Source organism: Crocuta crocuta, unplaced genomic scaffold (assembly GCF_008692635.1).
Source record: "Crocuta crocuta isolate KB4526 unplaced genomic scaffold, BGI_CrCroc_1.0 scaffold445, whole genome shotgun sequence".
NCBI lineage: Eukaryota > Metazoa > Chordata > Mammalia > Carnivora > Hyaenidae > Crocuta > Crocuta crocuta.
Genome location: NW_027530847.1, coordinates 1,098,974 through 1,119,092, shown reverse-complemented (window position 1 = coordinate 1,119,092; position 20,119 = coordinate 1,098,974). Strand labels below are relative to the sequence as shown.

At 41.0% G+C, this 20,119-nt stretch overlaps 1 protein-coding gene across 2 annotated transcripts in view; it reads right to left on the bottom strand.

The window, feature by feature from the left end:
- The window catches only part of PIGU (phosphatidylinositol glycan anchor biosynthesis class U), a 78,495-nt gene that overhangs the window by 20,854 nt on the left and 37,522 nt on the right, over nucleotides 1-20,119 (bottom strand). For both annotated transcript variants that reach the window (XM_077769300.1, XM_077769301.1), the window contains exons 7-9: nucleotides 11,657-11,754; nucleotides 4,098-4,252; nucleotides 2,353-2,496 (exon numbers count right to left, since the gene is read on the bottom strand). In XM_077769300.1, the coding sequence (XP_077625426.1) occupies nucleotides 2,353-2,496; nucleotides 4,098-4,252; nucleotides 11,657-11,754 (397 nt within the window). The remainder of the gene's footprint in view (nucleotides 1-2,352; nucleotides 2,497-4,097; nucleotides 4,253-11,656; nucleotides 11,755-20,119) is intronic.

The window sequence follows — 20,119 nt, the reverse complement described above, 5'->3', positions numbered from 1 at the left end:
TTGAGGAAGAAAACAAATGAAGTCAGCTTCATTACGGGGCTTTCATGGCTGGTCGTCAGTGTAATCAGCAGCCTCCCTTGCTAGAGGCCCCTCTGACACCCACACCCCAGGGCAGGAAGTGACTCCTTGCTGATGCTTTTTTTCTCTGACAGTATGGTCAGTGGAGTCTACAGACACTTAATTATGATGAGCTCCTTTCTGGAAAGAGACTGAGAGCTGCAGGCAGCTTTTCAGTGCTTATGGGATGGAACTAGAGTTTTGTTACCTTAAACCAACAATAACACTAGTATTTCCTAGACCCTCACACTGTGACAAGTCCTAGGCCCTCTCCGTGTGCTATCACATAGGATCCTCACTACACCTCAGCTACTCCTCGAGGTAGGCAATATCATCACCCATACTTTGCAGATGAGGAAACAGGTTCAGAGAAGGTAAGTGAGTTAGTAAGCAGTGGAACTGTTTATATCCAGAACTCTTGAGCAGCACCAAGACTTTTCTCCTGAGTGCCTAGCATGATCACAGCTCTGGTCAGGAAGGGTGGGGACAGAACTCAATCTCCAGTGTTCCTCCAAGGGCTGACCAAGTGCTATAAGGAAGCCAACAGGAAGATGCCAGATCTACATCCTCCCCAGCTGTACCTAAACAAAATGGATGTGGACTACTTCTGCATAGTACCTGGATGCCCAGCTCATAAAGGCTTTCTTCAGAGATTAATGAGTGTCATGTCTTGCAGGTCAAAGGTCAGGGTGACTCAATGGGTGTAAATCTGAGATGTGGACACAAACATGTACACACCCTAAACACTCCAGCAGTTTTACACAACAAATGCTTCAGACTCAGCTTGGCAAGTCTCAGTCCTGTAGGCTCTCAAAGGGTCCAGCTAGCTCAGTGAGCATCTTCCTAAAAACAATCCAAATCACTGGCTATGGGGTTTTTAGGTAGCTGGTAAGAGCTGCATGAAGAGCTTCATGGCCTATGAAAAGGCCAGTGAAAATCCGGTGACAAGAAACATGGAGACCAGAAGCCCCTGCAATGCTGTCTAGGGAGAGTTGGTCAGAAGGGCCCTGTTCCCACAAAGCTGGCACTCAAAGCAAACACTGCAGGGGCTGGAGAGTCAGTGGAGCTTCAGATCCAGCCACAGGAAGTCAGCAGCAGAGAAAGTCACTTCATATCCTCTGTCCCCACAACCCTGAGGCCCTGTGGTGGGCAGAGGTGGGGATCACGTGATGGCGCTGCTGTTGTCTACCCAGAGGCACCTGTAGCCTTTCCCATGCAGACAATGAAAGGTGCTACAGAGTGAGGAAAGGTGTTCCAGGCTCCCAGCTTCTCTTAGCCCAGTGGCTAGGCCTGACCAGAACAAGGGCAGAGACCAGGGATGACAGATAACTAGAGAGCTCGGCTGGGCAAGGCCGCCAGAGTTCCGGAGACTGCCAAGCCAAGTTTTCTGTCAGATGCCAGGCCAAGGGTATATCAAGGGAAGGAGGCATGAACTCTGAGCTTTTACAGAATGGGAACCATCTGCATTGGTATACTGGCCATGAAGACTGGCAGGAAGATTAGAACAGAGAACTCAGGCTCTTGAAATCCAAACTAAACTCTCTTCCAGGTTCCCTGGACCATCAATGTGTATTTGTACGCTTCCGTGCCTGTTTTCCCTGTTCTGATAATAGAACATTTTCCAGGGATCTCTCACAGGAGTTTGGCATGGTGCAAGGGGATGAGTATAGATTTTAGAGACAAACTTTGGTTTCAATCTCAGCTCCACTAATTACTAGCTGTGTGACTCTGGGAAAATCACTCCACTTCTCTGAATGTCCATTTCCTCAACTATAAAATGGGAGTAATGATAATAAAATGATGCCTACTTCTAAGAAGTGCCAGAACAGTTAGGTATAAATACATTTCAGAAAACCTAAAAAAGGCTGGGATGGAGCCAGGCTCAATACATGTTAGCTTTCTTACACTGCAGAAGGGATAAGCCTTAAAGGAAATTGATGAGAAGATTAAAGAGAGGTGTAGGTGGCCAACCTCCCAACTAATACATCCTCAGTCCCCACTGTCACTGGGCTATTCGTGGAGGACATCCAATAAGATCCACTTTTTCTAAAGACTCCTCATAATTCCAAACCCTTCCTCTATCAAAATAGTGAGTTAGTTCAGGGTGCTCCCTGCAGCCTGCACTCATGTGTGACTCTACTGCTGGCTATGGCTACTGGCACCTGAGGCCATTAAGGGTAGGGTTCCCTGGGCAAAGATGGCATAAACCCGAGAGAGGATGCTTCCAGTTTGAAAGGAGCCTGTAAGACTACAAATGGCTATGTGGACAAAGAAGCAGCACATCCAACCACTTACTTTAGTTTTATGGCTAAGGGGATGGTGTAGAAGAAGACGTTGATCTGAAACACACATACAAAGAAGAGGCTGAAGTGCTCAAACATTTCCGCAAAGAAGTACCAAAAAAGACCGATGTTTGGAGTGAGATCTGGAACAGAAAGTCTGGAATGAAGAAAACAAAGAGGGAGAAAAAACAGAGCCAAATTTTAAATGGTCTGCCTCGACCTGGTTTTCTCCTAAAGATTTTGGTCACTCTGGGCAGCTGAAGACTACTTTATCCCCACTGTGATGAGGATGTGAGGGGCCCTCCAATTAATAAGGGGCAGAGAAACAGAATGATAACCCATAACAAGTATCAGCTGAACCAAACTCTGGCATGCATCAAAGATCTGAAATGAGACAGGATTTGGGCTAGAAGTCAAAAGACTAGCCCCTCTTTTACTGCCTAAAATACATATGTTTAAATTTAGGAGATGCCCAAGATATAACAAGAGAGGAATGGGTTTTAAACAAACAATATCTGGGGCATTCCGAAGACTTGCCCAGAGGAGTGAGCTCAAGGTCCTGCTGCTCCCCATTCTTGCTCCACATCCCAATAGCAGGCGCCAGAGACTGAGTGCCTGACACCATGGTGACTTCTGGGAGCTTGAGGAAGCATCGGCAAGTTCCAGCCAGGATCCCAGATCTCGTCTGAGAAATAAAGGTTTCACTGGAAAACTTTTTGTCTAGTTCGATCAGATTGGTTGCAATTCTGGCTCTTCTAAAACTTACATTATATGTGTTATTTTCAAAAACACTGAGTTGAAAGTGATGTCAATTCATGATTTTAAGAGGGCAATGATTTTAAGTGGAGCATGAAGAAGGCAGAAATACGCAATGGTTCATGGTCAGAGTGCACTGACCAGGGCCTCCACCCAGGGCAAGTCTTTGCCTCCTGCTGTGACTACATTTCCTTTTCTGTGAAATGAGGTAAAGAACACAATCTGTGGGCCAGCAAAAACCAGGAAGAGCTTTTCACCAGCATTACAAACTCCTATCTAAGGCTCAGCATGAAGAGCTACAAGTTATCCTCAGCCAGGATTTAACACAAATAGCAGTCCAGAATTCCAAAATTCCAAAGAGGAGTCTGCCCCTCCAGATCCCTTCCCCACCCTGACAGATTTAACTGTCTATCAACTCACTGGGCTGTGAGTTCCCTGAGGTTTGAGCAAAGACCATCCTGTCCTACTCAGCATAACACACAGAGAGTACTGGGAAACGTTTGCAGAATTCATACTCCATTTTGATCTTCTCTAAAAGTTGACCCATGGGAGGTGGCTTTATTTTAAAACTGTCAGAGACCCTCTTGCAGTAGAGGAATATATCCATTCCTGTTTGGGACTGAACCAAACCCTTCCAGGCAGAGGCTGGTAGTTGCTTCAGATGTTCCTAGAGAGTGCTCTTTAATCTCACAGGATCAAGGGTACACACTAGACCCATGGTTCTTAAAGTCTGTTCTTCCCTGGACCAGCAGCATCAGTATCACACGAAAACTTATGAGAAACGTAAATTCTTGGTTCCTATCCCAAATTTACTTAATCAAAACCTCTAAGGGCGGGGCCCAGAAATCTGAGTGTTAGTAAGTCCTGCAGGTGTTTCTGGTGTACACTGAAGTTTAAGGACCCCTGAATCTTGATGCTCTCTGTGGTTGCTCACCCTGATTCCACCTGGAGCTGTGAAAAACAAATTAGCTTCCAGAGTTTTATAATGAAGTCATTACTTACATGAAACCATATACTGCAGGGATGAAATCCCAGGAGCTGAGGAGGAAGAAGGAGAGGCAAATGATTACCACTAGGCTTCCCACGTACATCATGGCATACTCCCAAGAGAAGATCCAGAAGGCTTTGCTCTTCACTTTCACAGGTATATACTGCCGCTAGGAAAGAGGGCAAAATGGTACATTTAGGGATGTCAAGGACAGAAAGAAGTTATCAGCTTAAACTTCAAGATCCCTTCTGCAAAGCACAGGGCACAGAAAAATGGAAAATCAAAGGACTGAAAAGGATTTATTTATGCTAGGTAAACACTAACCAAAAGAAAATGAGTTTATACTATTACCAGATAAAATAAATTTTGATATAAAAAGTATTACAGAAATAAAGATGTTCCATAATGATAAAAGGTACAATTTATCAGAAAGATATAACAACTGTAAACTTGTATGTACCTAATAACACAGTCTCAAATGTATAAAACAAACATGGACAGGGCTACAAAGGAAAAACAGACATAACCATCATCAGTAGATAACTGATGGATCAAACAGACAACAATCAGTAACCAAGTAGGAAACATGAATAGCACACTTTCTTTTCAAAGTTTTTTAAAAGTTTATTTATGTATTGGAGAGGGGAGGTAAGGAGCAGAGAGAGAGAGAGAGAGAGAATCCCAAGTAGGCTTTGCTATCAGCACTGAACCTGACACAGGGCTCAATCCCACAAACTATGAGATCATGCCCTGAGACAAAATCAAGGGTCAGGCACTTAACCAACTGAGCCACCCTGAATAGCACACTTGTAATAAATTTGTAACCTCCCTGAGAATGAGTCAGGAAAAAGAAGAAAGAAGAAAGAAAAGAAAGAAAGAAAGAAAGAAAGAAAGAAAGAAAGAAAGAAAGAAAGAAAGAAAGAAAGAAAGAAAGAAAGAAAGAACGAACGAGAGAACGAGAGAGAGAGAGAGAGAGAAAGAGAGGGAGGGAGGGAGGGAGGAAGGAAGGAAGAAAATCTGTATATACACAGAGATATAGAAATGTGGCAAAACGCTGCTTCACATTCTGTATCTCCCTCTCTTTCTGACCCTCCCCTGCTCACACTGCCTCTCTCTCTCTCAGAAATAAATAAAAAAAAAATTAAAAAATTATTAGAAAATGTGGCAAAATGGTAACTGGGTAATTTAAATAAAAGGTACTTATACTAGTCTTTCAACTTTTCTAAAGCATGAAATAAAAAATTAGGGAAAAACTAATTAAAGAAGAATCAAAATTTGAATGGTCCTATAAGCATTTAAGAAACTGAATTAGTAGTGAAAAATTTTCCCATAAAGAGTAGGCCCTAAGCAAAATAAGTCAGATAGAGAAAGACAGATACCATATGACTCTACTTATATGTGGAATTTAAGAAACAAAACATGAACACAGGGAAAGGGAAGGAAAAATAACACAAGGTAAAAACAGAGAGGGAGGCAAACTATAAGAGACCCTAAACTATAGAGACTAAGGGTTAGTGAAGGGGAACTGGGTGAGGAGATGGGCTAAAGGGGTGATGGGTATTAAGGAGGGCACTTGTTGTGATGAGCACTGGGTGTTATATGTAAGTGATGAATCACTAAATTCTACTCCTGAAACCAATACTTCACTATATGATAATTAGCTTGAATTTAAATAAAAACTTGGAAGAAAAAAAAAAAAAAGCAGGCCCAGCCAGTTTTACAGGAAGGTTCTAACAACATTCAAGAAGTTGGTGATTCTAATCTTACATTAACTCTTTCACAGCAAATATCATAAACTTGATATCACAACCATTTACCAACATGAATACAAAAATGCTAAATGAAAATTACCTAATATAATTCAGCAATACATGTGGGTTATAACTAGGTTGAATTTATTTAAAAATTCAAGGTTAATTCAACATAAGAAAAGTTATTAATATATGTATCACCAACAGTTTAAAAATAAGAAATCATATTACTCAGCCATCAAAAAGAATGAAATCTTGCCATATGCAATGACGTGAGTGGAGCTAGAGTGTATTATGCTAAGCGAAATAAGCCAGTCAGAGAAAGACAAATATCATATGATTTCACTCATGTGTGGAATTTAAGAAATAAAACAAGATGAGCATAGGGGAAGGAAGAAAAAAAGAGAGAGGCAAACCACAAGAGACTCTTTTTTTTAACGTATATTTATTTTTGAGAGAGAGACAGAGCATGAGTGAGGGAAAGGCAGAGAGAGGAGACAGAATCTGAAGCAGGCTCTAAGCTGTCAGCACAGAGCCTGACGTGAGACTCGAACTCATGAGCCATGAGATTATGACCTGAGCTGAAGTCAGATGCTTAACCAATTGAGCCACTGAAGTGCTCCAAGAGACTCTTAGCTACAAAGAACAAATTAAGGATTGCTGGAGGAGAGATGGGTGGGGGATGGGCTAAATGGATGATAGGTATTAAGGAGGGTACTTGTCGTGATGAGCACTGGTGGTTTATGTAAGTGATGAATCATTAAATTCTACTCCTGAAACCAATATTACACTACATGTTAACTAACTAGAATTTAAAAATTTGAAACATAAAAAAATTCAGTACAATAATGCAATCCCAATAAAAATGCCAACAAGCTATTTTATGGAATGCTACAAGATTAAGGTTTATATGGAAATATAAACATGCAAGGAATGAAGCACTAACACATGCTAAAATAGAGATGAACTTTGAAAACATCATGCTAAGTGAAAGAAATCAGTCATAAAAGACCACATATTGTATGATTCCATTTATATGAAATGTCCAGGACAGGGTAGAAAGACAAAAAGCAGAATACTGGTTGCTTAGGGCTAGAGGGGAAAGGGGAACTGGGGAAAAGTAGAGAGTGACTGCTAACAGGCATAGGTTTCTTTCTGGGTTATAAAAATGTTCTAGAACTGACTGTGGTAATGGCTACACAACTCTGTAAATATACTAAAAATCACTTAATTGTATACTTTAAATAGGTCAATTGTATGGTATATAAATTATATCTTAATAAAAAATAAAAGATGTTAAAAGCAAAACGCCATAAATAAGTCAAAAGACAAATGAAAAATTAGAAGGAAATATTTGCAAAGGGTTAATACTCCTAATATATAAAAGATTCTTCAAAATGGAGGGAAAACAGATCAAAATGCAACCAAAAAATGAGGGGGGAAATGAATAGACAATTCACAAATATGAAAAAAATGTTCAAACTCACTCATATTTAGAAAAATGCAAATTAAAACAACACTGAGATACCATTTCTCAGAATTAGACTGGCAAAATTCTTAAATGTGACAACACATTCTGTTAGCAAGGCTATGGAAAAATAGACACAATCCTTGTGGAGGCATATTTAAAAAGACCTATAAAAAACCCTACATATATACTTACCCTTGGATCCAGTAATTCTACTTCTAGAAATCTACCTTGAAGATATCCCTCCGACAAAACAAAAATACATACAAGCAAGGTTACTCATTAAAGCATTAATTGTGATAGCAAAATACTGGAAACAATCTAAATTTCCACACAAAGGAGAAAAGTTGAATAAACTGCGGTACGTCCATATAATGGAGTCCTATGCTGCTGTAAAAAAAAGATCTCTAAGTATCAATATGCATTGAATTCCAGGAAATAATAGTAAAAATAGCAAAGCACAAAAGAATACCTAACATATGCTATCCTTCATATAAGAAAGAAGGAAATACACATGTATCTGCTTATTTGTGGAAAAGAAATACAGGAAGGATAAACTAGAAACTAAAAACAGTTACTTGGGGTGACAGAGGAAGAAAAAGAAAAGAACAAGATAGCAGGGATGAGGGCAAGGTAATACTTCTCTGAATATATGGCTTTTGTATAGCTGATTCTTAGAACCATAGCAAAATTTCTTAGTCTCTTCACATACCCTCTCAAAAAACAAAAAAACTAAAATCAACCAAGGTGTAGGGGGAATCCAAATTAATACAAGCAGTAACAAATGAGCCTAATTATATGTCAAATTAATAAGATACCTACATTGAAGAGTCACATGGGAGAAGAAACTAACCTGAGTGACTTTAAGAAACAGTAACCTGACAGAATTCTGTAATGCTAAAGACAAAAAAAACTACACATACGTATTATAGTCAAGTCAGTAGATCTATTTCTTTTTTAAAAAGATAGATTTATTTATTTATTTATTTAAGTTTTGCATCCAACATGGGGCTCGAACTCATGACCCCAAGATCAAGAGTCACATGCTTCACCGACAGAGCCAGCTGGGCACGCCCCACTACATAGATTTCTGACCTGAGTACTTCTCACAGAAATTCTAGAACCACTCTATGTATATTTTAGAATGGAACATATTAGCAAATATACTGCAGATAATGAAAGTTGGGCTTCCAACCATTAGAGGAAGAAATTATACACAAGGACAAGGGAGAGACTAAAGTGAACCCTGTGGTGTCAAACTGGAATCATAGGTATCAGTATAAACAGGTATTAGTATGAAGAGACAGAAAAAGAATTACAGATGTAGGGGCAGGGTTAGTGTACATGCATGTCCTTCACAGCTGTCCGCTAGAAGCAATGCTGCCCTGATAACAATAAGCGGACCTATAACCCTTGGTTTCTCAATAGCTTTCACCAATAAAGGCAACCAAGAGTCCTTGAAGAAGTAGTTGATTCCAGGGCTGGAGCACGTAAAATACAAGATGAACCTGGAACATCTTGTGGGACCAGAAAGAAACAAAAGAAAAGCTCAAGAAGACTGAGGCTGTCAAAAGAACACAAATGCCAATCTAACAGAGCCCCCAATGGTCAAAGCTAGAAAAATTTGACCAAAAAGCTAATATTAGTATTGGATTTTTCTTTCTATTTTTTTTTTTTATTTCTAGGAGAGAGAGAGAGACAGCGTGAGCAGGGGAGGGTCAGAGAAAGAGGGAATCACAGACTGAAACAGGCTCCAGGCTCTGAGCTGGCAGTCAGCACAGAGCCCGACGTGGGGCTCGAACCCACGAACCACGAGATCATGACCTAAGCGAAAGTCAGATGCTTAACCGACTAAGCCACCCAGGCGCCCCGGATTTTTCTTTTTTGAGGTGAAATTCACACACCACATGTTTAACTATTTTAAAGTATGCAATTCAGGTTCTTTACCAGTTGCCTTGAAAGACGTGAAAGAAGGGGCATCTGGGGTGGGTCACACGGTTAGGTGTCTGACTTTGGCTCAGGTCATGATCTCACGGTTCGAGGGTTCGAGCCCCACATCGGGCTCTGTGCTGACAACTCAGAGCCTGGATCCTGCTTCGAATTCTGTCTCTCCCTCTCTCTGACCCTCCCTCACTTTGTGCTCTCCCTCTCTCTCTCTCAAATGAATAAAATTTAAAAAGACTTTAAAAAGAAAAAAAGAAAGAAGTGAAAGGAGTCAGGGGGGTGAGGGCTAGCTCTCATTCTATAATCTTGCTGCAAAGAAAGCAAGTTCCAGACTAGATTCTGGCATAACTTAACAAAATTTATTAAACAAATATTCACTAGCAAGCAAGCACAAAGCAGTTCACATAAATCATTCTAGAAGGTCATTAAGTCCCAACTCTCTCCTCGTTTAGTTGTTTCAAATAAATATTGTAAAAAAGCTTCACTGGGGCACCTGGGTGGCTCAGTCGGTTTAGTGCCTGACTCTTGAGTTTGGCTCCAGTCATGATCTCAGGGTTGTGGAACTGAGCCCATGTGGTTGTATGCATTCCTCTTAGTGCTCAGACTTTCTAGAGAATGAACTGCAAATATGAAGTAATAAAGGACATGCAAATAGTATACTGTTATGCAGAAAAATTCTTGGATTCAACAAGAATCTAGAAAGAGAATCAAAGCAAAATCACAGTGTGATGATACATCTATCAGACTAGCAATCATAACTCAAATTTGAAAAGCCAGTGCTGGCAGCCTGGGAGGAAATGGTTCACTGCACTTTGTTTTATTGTTTTTAAAGATTTTATTTGAAAGTAATCTTTACACACAACATGGGGCTCAAACTTCCAACCTTGAGATTCAGAGTTGCATCCTCTACCAACTAAGCCAACCAGGCGCCCCGTGGTTCATTGCACTCTAGACACTTTCTGTGGCACTGCAAATTGGCTCAGGTTTTTTGGTAAACACTCTGGCCTTGCATAATAAGGACTATGAAACTTCTCACACCTGTGGGTCCAGTGAGTCAGCTGGAGGTGCATACTTTAAGGAAATAACTCAAAGAAAACTAAATTTCTATACTATTTATATCAATGACAATCAGGGCATACCTCAAATTCCCCAAACAGGATGAAGACCAAGCTAATCATGAATCACTGTGTACATCAACACAAAGACATATTATGAAGTCACTTAAAATGACAAGCATATAGCCTATTTCAATAAATGGAGGAATACACTCAGTTTTAGCAACAGTGTTTCGTTTTTTTTTTAAGTTTATTTATTTATTTTGAGATAGAGAGGGTGTGGGGCAGAGAGAGAGAGGAGGAGAGAATCCCAAGCAGACTCCATACCTCTATACCATCAGCACAGAGCCCAACATGGGGCTCAAACTCATGAACCATGAGATCATCATGACTTGTGCGGAAATCAAGAGTTGGACGCTTAACTGGCTGACCCACCAGGCACCCCAGCAACAGTGTTGATAATTAAGAACAAAGGCTCTGAAATCAGACATTTCTTCATTTGAATTGTGGCACTGGCCTCTCTATACTTTCAAGAAACATTTCTCTCCTAAAAATGGATTTGGACCATGTAGGACCTGCAATTGGTTACCTGCTCTTGAGGAGATGTGTGTATTCTCATTGGTGTGAAAAAGGCAGACAGTTAGAGGGCAAGCTCTTGCAACAGGCTGCCTGAGTTCATATCTCAGCACTGTCACTTGCTGGCCATGTCACCTTAGGCAAGTGACTATGCTGACAATATTCCAGTTGCAATTCATGGGTGTATTATGGCTAATATTAGACTAATACATGGCTAATAATATGACCTACCTCAAAAGTTCTTATGAGGTTGAAGTGAAATGGTGCCTGCAGAGTGCCTCAGTATAGTGCTGGACATAGTAAGTTCTCAGTAAATATCAGCAATCTGTATTCTTCAATTAATATTTACTGATCACTCACCATGGTCCCAGTACTTTATTAGGTACACCCACAATGTTTAATCCCTACAAGAACCTTACAAGATGAGTGTTGTTATACAGAAAAGTTTTTTAAACATGAGCTCAGAGAGGGGTCTATGAATATTAGATGGAAGAGGGAAAATGAAAGATGGTTGGTCGATTCCAACTACACACATAAAATAAAATAAACTTAAACATTTGCAATGATATGCATAATTAGAACTTAATGGTCACTAGGCCCATTTTGTTTAAAGTTAGTCAAGTTTCTTTGTTTGTGTTTTCAAGTAGAAGCAAGTAGATGTGAGATAGGGACCCAGTCCCACTGCCTTTATTGAGCCATGCCCTTCGCTGCCCCAGGCAGTGACTGGGCCATGTATTAAATGTCACTTGAGTGTTGGCTTCTGACCAGCAAGTGCTTACCTGCAGGAGATAGAGGAGTCCTGGAACAAACAAGGTGAGCGGGTACAGAGACTGGTATGTTGCTAAGGCAAGAAAAATAGCACTGAGGAAGGCACTACCTGTAAAAAGAAAAAAATATATGGAATAATCCAGCTTTATCAGTCAGGATTAGACTTATCAAGTCTCAGAAGCAAGAAACTTTCGGTAACTGGTCAAATAAACTCTTGTCAAATGTCTCCTGGTGCACAAGGTGCTATGCAAACTCACAGATTGATTTCCCATGAAAGGAAACCTAGGAACTCAAAACCATTTACCTTTAGCAAACTGAGAGCCCTCAAGTAAGTTTCCTGTAAAATTTTCAGACCAAGAAAGATTTCACAAAACTCTGGCTGGCCTAAAGATGAATAAAGGGGTCAAGTCTATTAACATCCATGTCCAATTTAATTTATCAACTAAGCCCACAATTATTGCTTAAGCGATTCAGAGCTATGAAACCCATCCCTATTTTATTTTATTTACTTATTTATTTATTTTTTAATTTTTTAGTTTTTTTTTAATTTATTTCTAGGAGAGAGAGAGAGAGACAGTGTGAGCCGGGGAGGGTCAGAGGGAGAGGGAGTCACAGACTGAAACAGGCTCCAGGCTCTGAGCTGGCAGTCAGCACAGAGCCCGACGCGGGGCTCGAACCCACGAACCGTGAGATCATGACCTAAGCGAAAGTCGGACGCTTAACCGACTAAGCCACCCAGGCGCCCCAAAACCCATCCCTATTTTACAATACTCTTTCCTTATGTACTATCTTCAGGTCATATGTTATATTAGAGTATATTAATTTTTATTAATAATTTCCACATTCCCTACATAAAATGGCCCACCATGGAATTATTAAACATGATGTTATAACAAATTTGCAATGACATAGAAAGATATTTATAAAATCCTATTAATTGAAAGTTACGAAAGAGATATGTACTATGATCTCTTTTAAAAGTAAACATGCAGGGAGTGCCTACGAGTGGCTCAGTTAAGTGTCTGACTCTTGATTTCAGCTCAGGTCATGATCTTGCAATTCATGGGCTCAAGCCCTGCACTGGGCTCTGTGCGAATAGCACAGGGCCTGCTTGGGATTCTCTCTCTCCCTCTCTCTTTCTGCCCCTCCCTTGTGTGCATGTTCTCTCAAAATAAATATAAATAAACTTAAAAAAATAAAACCACATGCATAAATAAATTAAAAAAAAAAGACTAAAAGACGAGACCCAAAGTTCGCAGGGATTTTTTCTCAGTGGTTGGATTACAAATATATTTTTTTTAATTTTTTGCTTCTTTGTATTTTCTAAGTTTTCTTTAAAAAAATTTTTTTTTAATGTTTTATTTACTTGTGAGAGACAAAGAGAGACAGAGGACAAGTGGGGGAGGGGCAGAGAGAGCAGGAGACACAGAATCTGTCAGCACAGAGCCTAATGTGGGGTTTGAACCTATGAACCATGAGATCATGCCCTGAGTCACAGTCTGACGTTTAACAGACTGAGCCACCCAGGTGCCCCTATAAGTTTTCTATAATGAACATGCTTTGTTTTTGTCATAAGAAAAAACTGATTTCTTTGTTAGAAAAACAAAGCTATTCTCTTTCAGGTATTTTAGACAACGGAGTACCCTAAAACCAAGGCTAGAGAACCCAAGTTAGTAACAGAGGTTTCAAAGTAGCCCAGAAATCAGGAGAGTGTTTGATAGTCGGAGGCTGGTATCTTATAACAATGATGTTTCATAATTGACAGGACTCTTGGTCACTCTCATTAGTGTGGGGTCAACTGTTTACCGGAAATAACATATCCTCTCAATGGTGTTTCATTAAAGGAAGAACTAGTAACTCCACTTAGTTTGAGGAGTTTTATCCTCTGCCAAACCACCTCCAGAAACAAACAGAAGGAGATGATCCATAGGATTTTTTGCCTACCAAAGTAGTCTATTTCCTTGAAACATCTAAGAGGCACCTTGGAAGAAGAGAGTTATGAATGTGACTACTTTACAGGAGAGTGAGTGGAGAGAAGAGAACTTTTTGAGGGCTCCATCCCTGAAACCAAGGAAACTCATTAGCTAGGAACAATTCCTGGTTGAAAGAAAGTGGCAGGAGGGCAGAAAATGGAGGAAGCTGGAAGTGAAGGACCAAGGACAGAATTCTAAGGGCTGGGCTGTTTTGCACTGCTGATCAGTGCCGGGCATGATGTCTTGTGTCCAGGGTACTTATAAACATGACTGAGCAGGGACAGGATCATGCCCAGCCAAGCTGTGCCACCAGCAGAGGCCCCCACATTCCCGCTGAGCTGCCGACACCTAGAACCAGAACCAGGTCAATTCTGAGATAGGGAGATGGCAGTGATGGGGAAGGTGCTGTTCTGGAGTCTGACAGCTAAGGTGGGCTCAGGATTCTCTGACTTGGCCAAAAATCTGAATGGCATTGTGTGGGAAACCAGCTAAGGGAGGGGAAAAATGGAAAAGAACTTTAAATTTAACATGACTTTCTACAGAGACTGGGGTGCAAGAGAAAGAGGCCTGAGGAGGGAGGCTAATGTTCTAACTCTATCCATTCTTACAAATGTGAAAACAAACACATGACACCAGGGAGTGAAATAAACACAGCCACCTCCTACCCTGATTGCCTGAGCTCAGTAATTACTTGTCTGAAGCAGCTGACTATCCATAAGGGCCAAGAGAGAAGAAAAGGCTCATAGCATCATAGAACAGACTCATGAGTTTCAGAGACTTGCTCTCTGGATCAGGAAGAAGCAGTCTTCCTTCCTTAGATGAAATCATTAGGAAGGAAAAACCTGTTCCTTCTGCTATTCTCTACCAGTGAGTAGAATCAACATGTCCCTCGTTACTGCAGTGATCCTTCACCCCTCCCACGCTCACACTCCTTCCACCAGTCATCATGTCCTGCTGGTCGACCTCTGGAACATCTACCTTGCAGTTCCTGCTTTTATTGTTGCCATGAGTTTTCAGCAGCCTCTTCCTTCTCCTCCCCAATGGTCTCCCTAGTCTCCTCCCTTCTAGTTCTCCAGAGAAGTACCAAAAGGATCCTTCTAAAACAGATTAGATTGTGACAGGCCTCTCTTTAAACATTTCTGATGGTTCTATTTCATCTATTGGATTAAGTCCAAACTCCAACTGCAAACAAGGCCCTTCACGATCTGGGTCTTATTTCTCCAGCTTTACCACCTCTCACTGTTCTCCTACACACACCCCACCCTCCAGCTACTCTGGACTGTTCCCCAATTCCTGAAAACACCATTTTTCATTCCTGTGTCTGTTCTCAGCCTATTGCTTCTGCCCAAGCTGTCCTTCCCTACCCTCCTTCTAGTACAGACCCATCCCCAGTGGACAATTAAAATGTCACTTCCTCTAAGAGGCCTAAGCAGAGATGATAACAATAGTGATTACAGCTAACGGTGGTCACTTACTAGGTGTCAGGCACCTCTCCTCTGTATCCAGAACAGTGCTGGACTCACAACAACAACATAAAAGCCCTCAGTAAACAGCACAATAACCTTGTGGAAGCTCTATTTTTACAGGCAAAGAAATCAAGATACAGAAACAGAAAGTTAAGTAACATATCATTTTAAGTAATAGAATCACTCAGATGATTCCAGTGCCTTTTCTCTTAATTCATTCAATACCCTCATTCAACGCTGATACCATCTTTATAATAATTTGCTAATGTTGCTCTCTCCCCATTTGTCTATGAATTTCTCAAGGGCGAAAAACCCCTCTTCACTTTGAATCTCCAGCATCTAGTAAAGTGCCTGACACACCTGATGAATGAATGAATATCATTCAGTGATACAGATGAATCCCTTTGAAAATCTAAGCACATTCAAGAAAATCAGTGTTTCTTTTTTATTGAGATATAACTGACATATAACACTGTATAAGTTTCAGGTGTACAGCATAATGATTTGATATTTGTATATATTGCTAAATGAGCACCCCTATAAGTCTAGTGGAAACCAGTGTTCTTGAGGAAGGAGAACTTAGGAAGTGTAAAACACAGGTAATGACATATGGGCAAAGCACAAAAGAAACCCGATTCTTGAAAACAACGGAGCTTGCTGAATAGAAGTTGAGGACTCGGGACAGGAGGCTGGGCACAGAGAATGCTCCTTGTGGAGTAAACTATTGGATGGCAGAGGCCTGTGGTCCAGGGGCAGAAATACGGCATTACAACAGTTAGGAGCCTGGTGTATAGAATGCTGGGTTAGGTGTGGATGGGGCATATACAGAGTCTGAGAAAAAGCGAGGGCGAGTATGAAGACACATGAGAGACTCAGACAGGGCTGATATGTTTTGAAAAAAGTCTAGAAGGGGCATGGTGGGTAAATTAGAAAAGCAGAAGGATGATGATATGTACTTGGAGCAAGATCAAGAAAGATAAAGAAAAGTAAAATGTGGGGTGCCTGCCTAGCTCAGTCAGTAGAGCATGCAACTGTTTTTTTCTTTAAGTTCATTTATTTATTTTGAGAGAGAGAGATAAAAAGAATAAGCAGGGGAGGGGCAGAGAGAGAGAATCCCAAGCAGGCTCCAAGCTGTCAGTGCAGAGCCCAAAGTGGGGCTTGATCCCATGAACCATGAGATCACGACCTGAGCTGAAATCAAAATGGGATGCTTAACCAAAAGGAAAAGTTGACTTCAAATATTTTAGACAAACTATTCAATATGCAAACATCTCTGGAGTGCCTACTCCATGCCAAGCCTGTGTTGGGTGCCAGGGAAACTGGTGACTGAGACAGTCTCTGTCCTCGGGGAGCTCCCAGTAACCAGTGGCAAAATGTAGAGGGAGAAAAGTATGAAGCTAGCCCATCAGAGGAATGACACCTAAGTTGTGAACAGTGTTTAGGTAAGGCCCGGCAGTTCAAGAGGGAACAGTATGTGCACAGGCAGGAGGTGATGGATGACAGAAGGGTGCACTGAGCATGGAGGGAATTGTCATTAGCCCGATGGGCAAACAGGGTGAGAGTTGGGAAGAATGTTTGGAAGAGGGCACAAAAGGGGCTCTTGTGGGTGTTGCTAATATTATTTCTTTTTTAAAATTTTTATTTATTTATGAGAGAGAGAGAGTGAGAGAGAGAGGGAGTCAGTGAGAAAATTTCAAGCAGGCTCTGTGCTGACAGGATGTCGGGCTCAAACCCATGAAACCGCAAGATTATGACCTGAGCCAAAATCAAGAGTTGGATGCTCAACCAACTGAGCCACCCAGGCACCCTGCAACCCTGCACCCTGTTTCTTTAAAAAAATGTTTTTTAATGTTTATTTATTTTTAAGAACATGAGAGAGGCACAGTGCACGTGGGGGAGAGGCAGAGAGAGAGACACACACAGAATCTGAAGTAGGCTCCAGGCTCCGAGATGACAGCAGCAAGCCGGAAGCAGGGCTTGAACTCACAAACTGTGAGATCATGACCTGAGCCAAAGTCAGACACTTAACTGACTGAGCCACCCAGGCACCCTGCAACCCTGCACCCTGTTTCTTTAAAAAAATGTTTTTTAATGTTTATTTATTTTTAAGAACATGAGAGAGGCACAGTGCACGTGGGGGAGAGGCAGAGAGAGAGACACACACAGAATCTGAAGTAGGCTCCAGGCTCTGAGCTGTCAGCACAGAGCCTGATGCGGGACTCGAACCCACGAACCGTGAGACCATGACCGGAGCCGAAGTTGGACGCTCAACCGACTGAGCCACCCAGGCGCCCCCCAACATTCTGTTTCTTAACTGGAGTGTTGATTATTCATCATTTTGTGAGAATTCATGGAACTGCACACTAATGATTTGTGCACTTTCTGTATATGTGTTATACTTCAATAAACAGTTATAACCTACAAAGTCTCAGCAAGCAGGTAGGTAGGGATCAGATGACAGTGGACTGAGCTTGCACAATCATCCCAAAGCATCTGGCTACAGGCCTAGACATGACATCTCAAATAATGCCTGAAACTGCAGCCTTATCTGGACAAGACCTAGGGCATCCTGTTCATCTAACCAGGAGGAACTATTCCAAGAGGACTACAAGTTTTACCAAAAAAAGATAACCTACTGTTTATCTGCTGGTACAGCCTAGATACTCAGATACTAGGTTTTCTGTCCAAGCCCTAGTCTTTGGCCTTAGGATGGGAGTATTAAAGTAAATCAGTCAAATGTGCATGTACACTGGCTATAGTATTCAGGGAACTTCATTATATCTACCCATTTAGCTTTGAATATGTTTTCCAAGTCTCCATATGTGTCAGGGTGGGGGACAAGACAAGCCTTGGCAAGACATGGGGTAGCTATGCCGCTAGACACTGCATCTTGAAGCAATCTGGGCCTGGATAGGTAGCAGAGCTACATGATAGTGCAGGAATGTAGACGAGGTGGGGGTCTGGGGGCTGGTTCAAGATATGGACTGCAAGTGGAATGAGCAGAGAGGGGTCATGGACAGTGACCTGTACCATGACAGGTCATGACAGGCAGTGGAACAGACTAAAATGTGGTGGAAAGGTCCCATGGGACATCTTCCCTCAGAAGAGGAAGTTGCACTAAGGCCTGACCAACAAGCAAGATTGCTGGGAAGGAGGAGCTGATGCTGGGGCCTGGTCTGCTAAACTAAATTCATTGCCAAGCACTCGTTTAACAGGGCAGACTCTCTCGGAGTAGTCCATCCACATCAGTGATGATAATAATTTACTGAGCACATACTCGAGCCACAACTGCATGCAGTTTACATGTATTAAGTTATTTAGTCCTTCCAATAACTCTACAGAGTTGGTACTAATACTATTCCCATTTTATAGAAAAGGATACTGAAGTACAGAAAGGTGGTTTGCCCATGGTCACAAAACTAGTGAATAATAACAGGATTTGAACCCAGACAGTCTCATTCCAAACCCTACTCACTTTAACTGCATCACTATGTTACCGTCTTGATCTTAATCCATGCCCGTACCATAAAAAACCACAATAAGCCAAGCAACTATTTGTTGAATGGGCTCTGCTAAGGAAGTATGCTAAGTGTTTTGTATTTCTTGTTTATTCTTCCAGTAATCTATGAGGCAGACATTATCTACGTGATCAAACTAAAGCTCCTGAAGCTTTGTGATTTGCCTAAGGCTACAGAACTGGTGACTAGAAACTAGCAGAAACTGTGTTGATCTGACAACAAACAAACAAACAAACAAATAAAAAACCCAGGTTGCTTAATCTTAGGGATGGAATATTTTAATTAGCTCACTGAAAGGCAGAGTAGCCCTTGACCAAAAGCCCCAACCTTTGAAGTGAAACCCAGACTGCTCCACTAAAATAACATCAACCCTGCCCTTAGGTCTGCTTGCTAGCCAACACCCCAAAAAGGACATCGTAATACAATGGCCTGGGCCCTGTCCTGGCCTGTAGCTCTCCATGTGTCCCAGGTAACGCTGGGCTGCCACAAAGGAGGCCAGGGGAGAGCAAGTAGAAGGGGACAGAGCCAGTGAGGCCACTTTGTTCTGTGGGACACTAGCTCCATGGAAGTCTGGGGAGACAGTTGCCAAGCTTTCTTCCACTGTCCCTAACTTATCAGTCAGGTAAAATTAATTTTAATTATGTGCTCACTGAAGAAACTTTGGGGAAAAAACAGATATGAAAAGGAAATATAAACATGAGCTTACTTTCCAGAAACAAGCATCACTCTTTTGGAACCTATTTTCTATATATTTTTGTTGTTGTTTTAACATAGTTGAGATTATATTTGATTAAAATATACAATCTTATATTCTGCCTTAAAAGATAAGTATTCTCACATAATCTACAATTATTTATAATTTGTAATTATTTGTAACCACATGCATGGGCAAACTGTATTTAATTTACCTACATGGGTAAACCATGTTTTACATAGTCATTTCTCTATATTGAAGTATTTTCCATTTTTTCCAGTCATTACAAATCATCTTGCAATTAATGACTTTGTATCATAAAGCTTTGCCTGTATTTCTGCATTGCTTTCAGATAGGTTCTCATAAGGAGAATTAATTAATAAATCAAAAGTACAAACATTTTAAGTCCACTGCCAAACTGTTTCCCAAGAGGCCTGTACTAATTTCTAAGTCAAGTTGCCATGTGGGAGAATGCCTATTTGATAGCACCTTTGTCAGCACTGAGAATTATCTTCTAAAATCTTTGCCGGTTTGAAAGGGGGAAAAAAATAAGCCTGTGTTATTTCAATTTGCTTTTATTAATCATCTATGGGGTTGAGTATTTTTCCATAGTTTTTAGTCCTTTATACTCCTTCTTTGTGAATTCTCCCATTTTCTTCTCTAAATAAAAAAAGAGTGAATTATTCCTTTACTAATCTCATTAAAATTTAATTATGTGATACAAATATGAAATGTAGAAAAGTGACTTACAGATTTTACAAGTGAACCAACTTCATTGTATACTCTGTTAGTAAAGATTATTAATTATCTCAAAGAGTCAGGG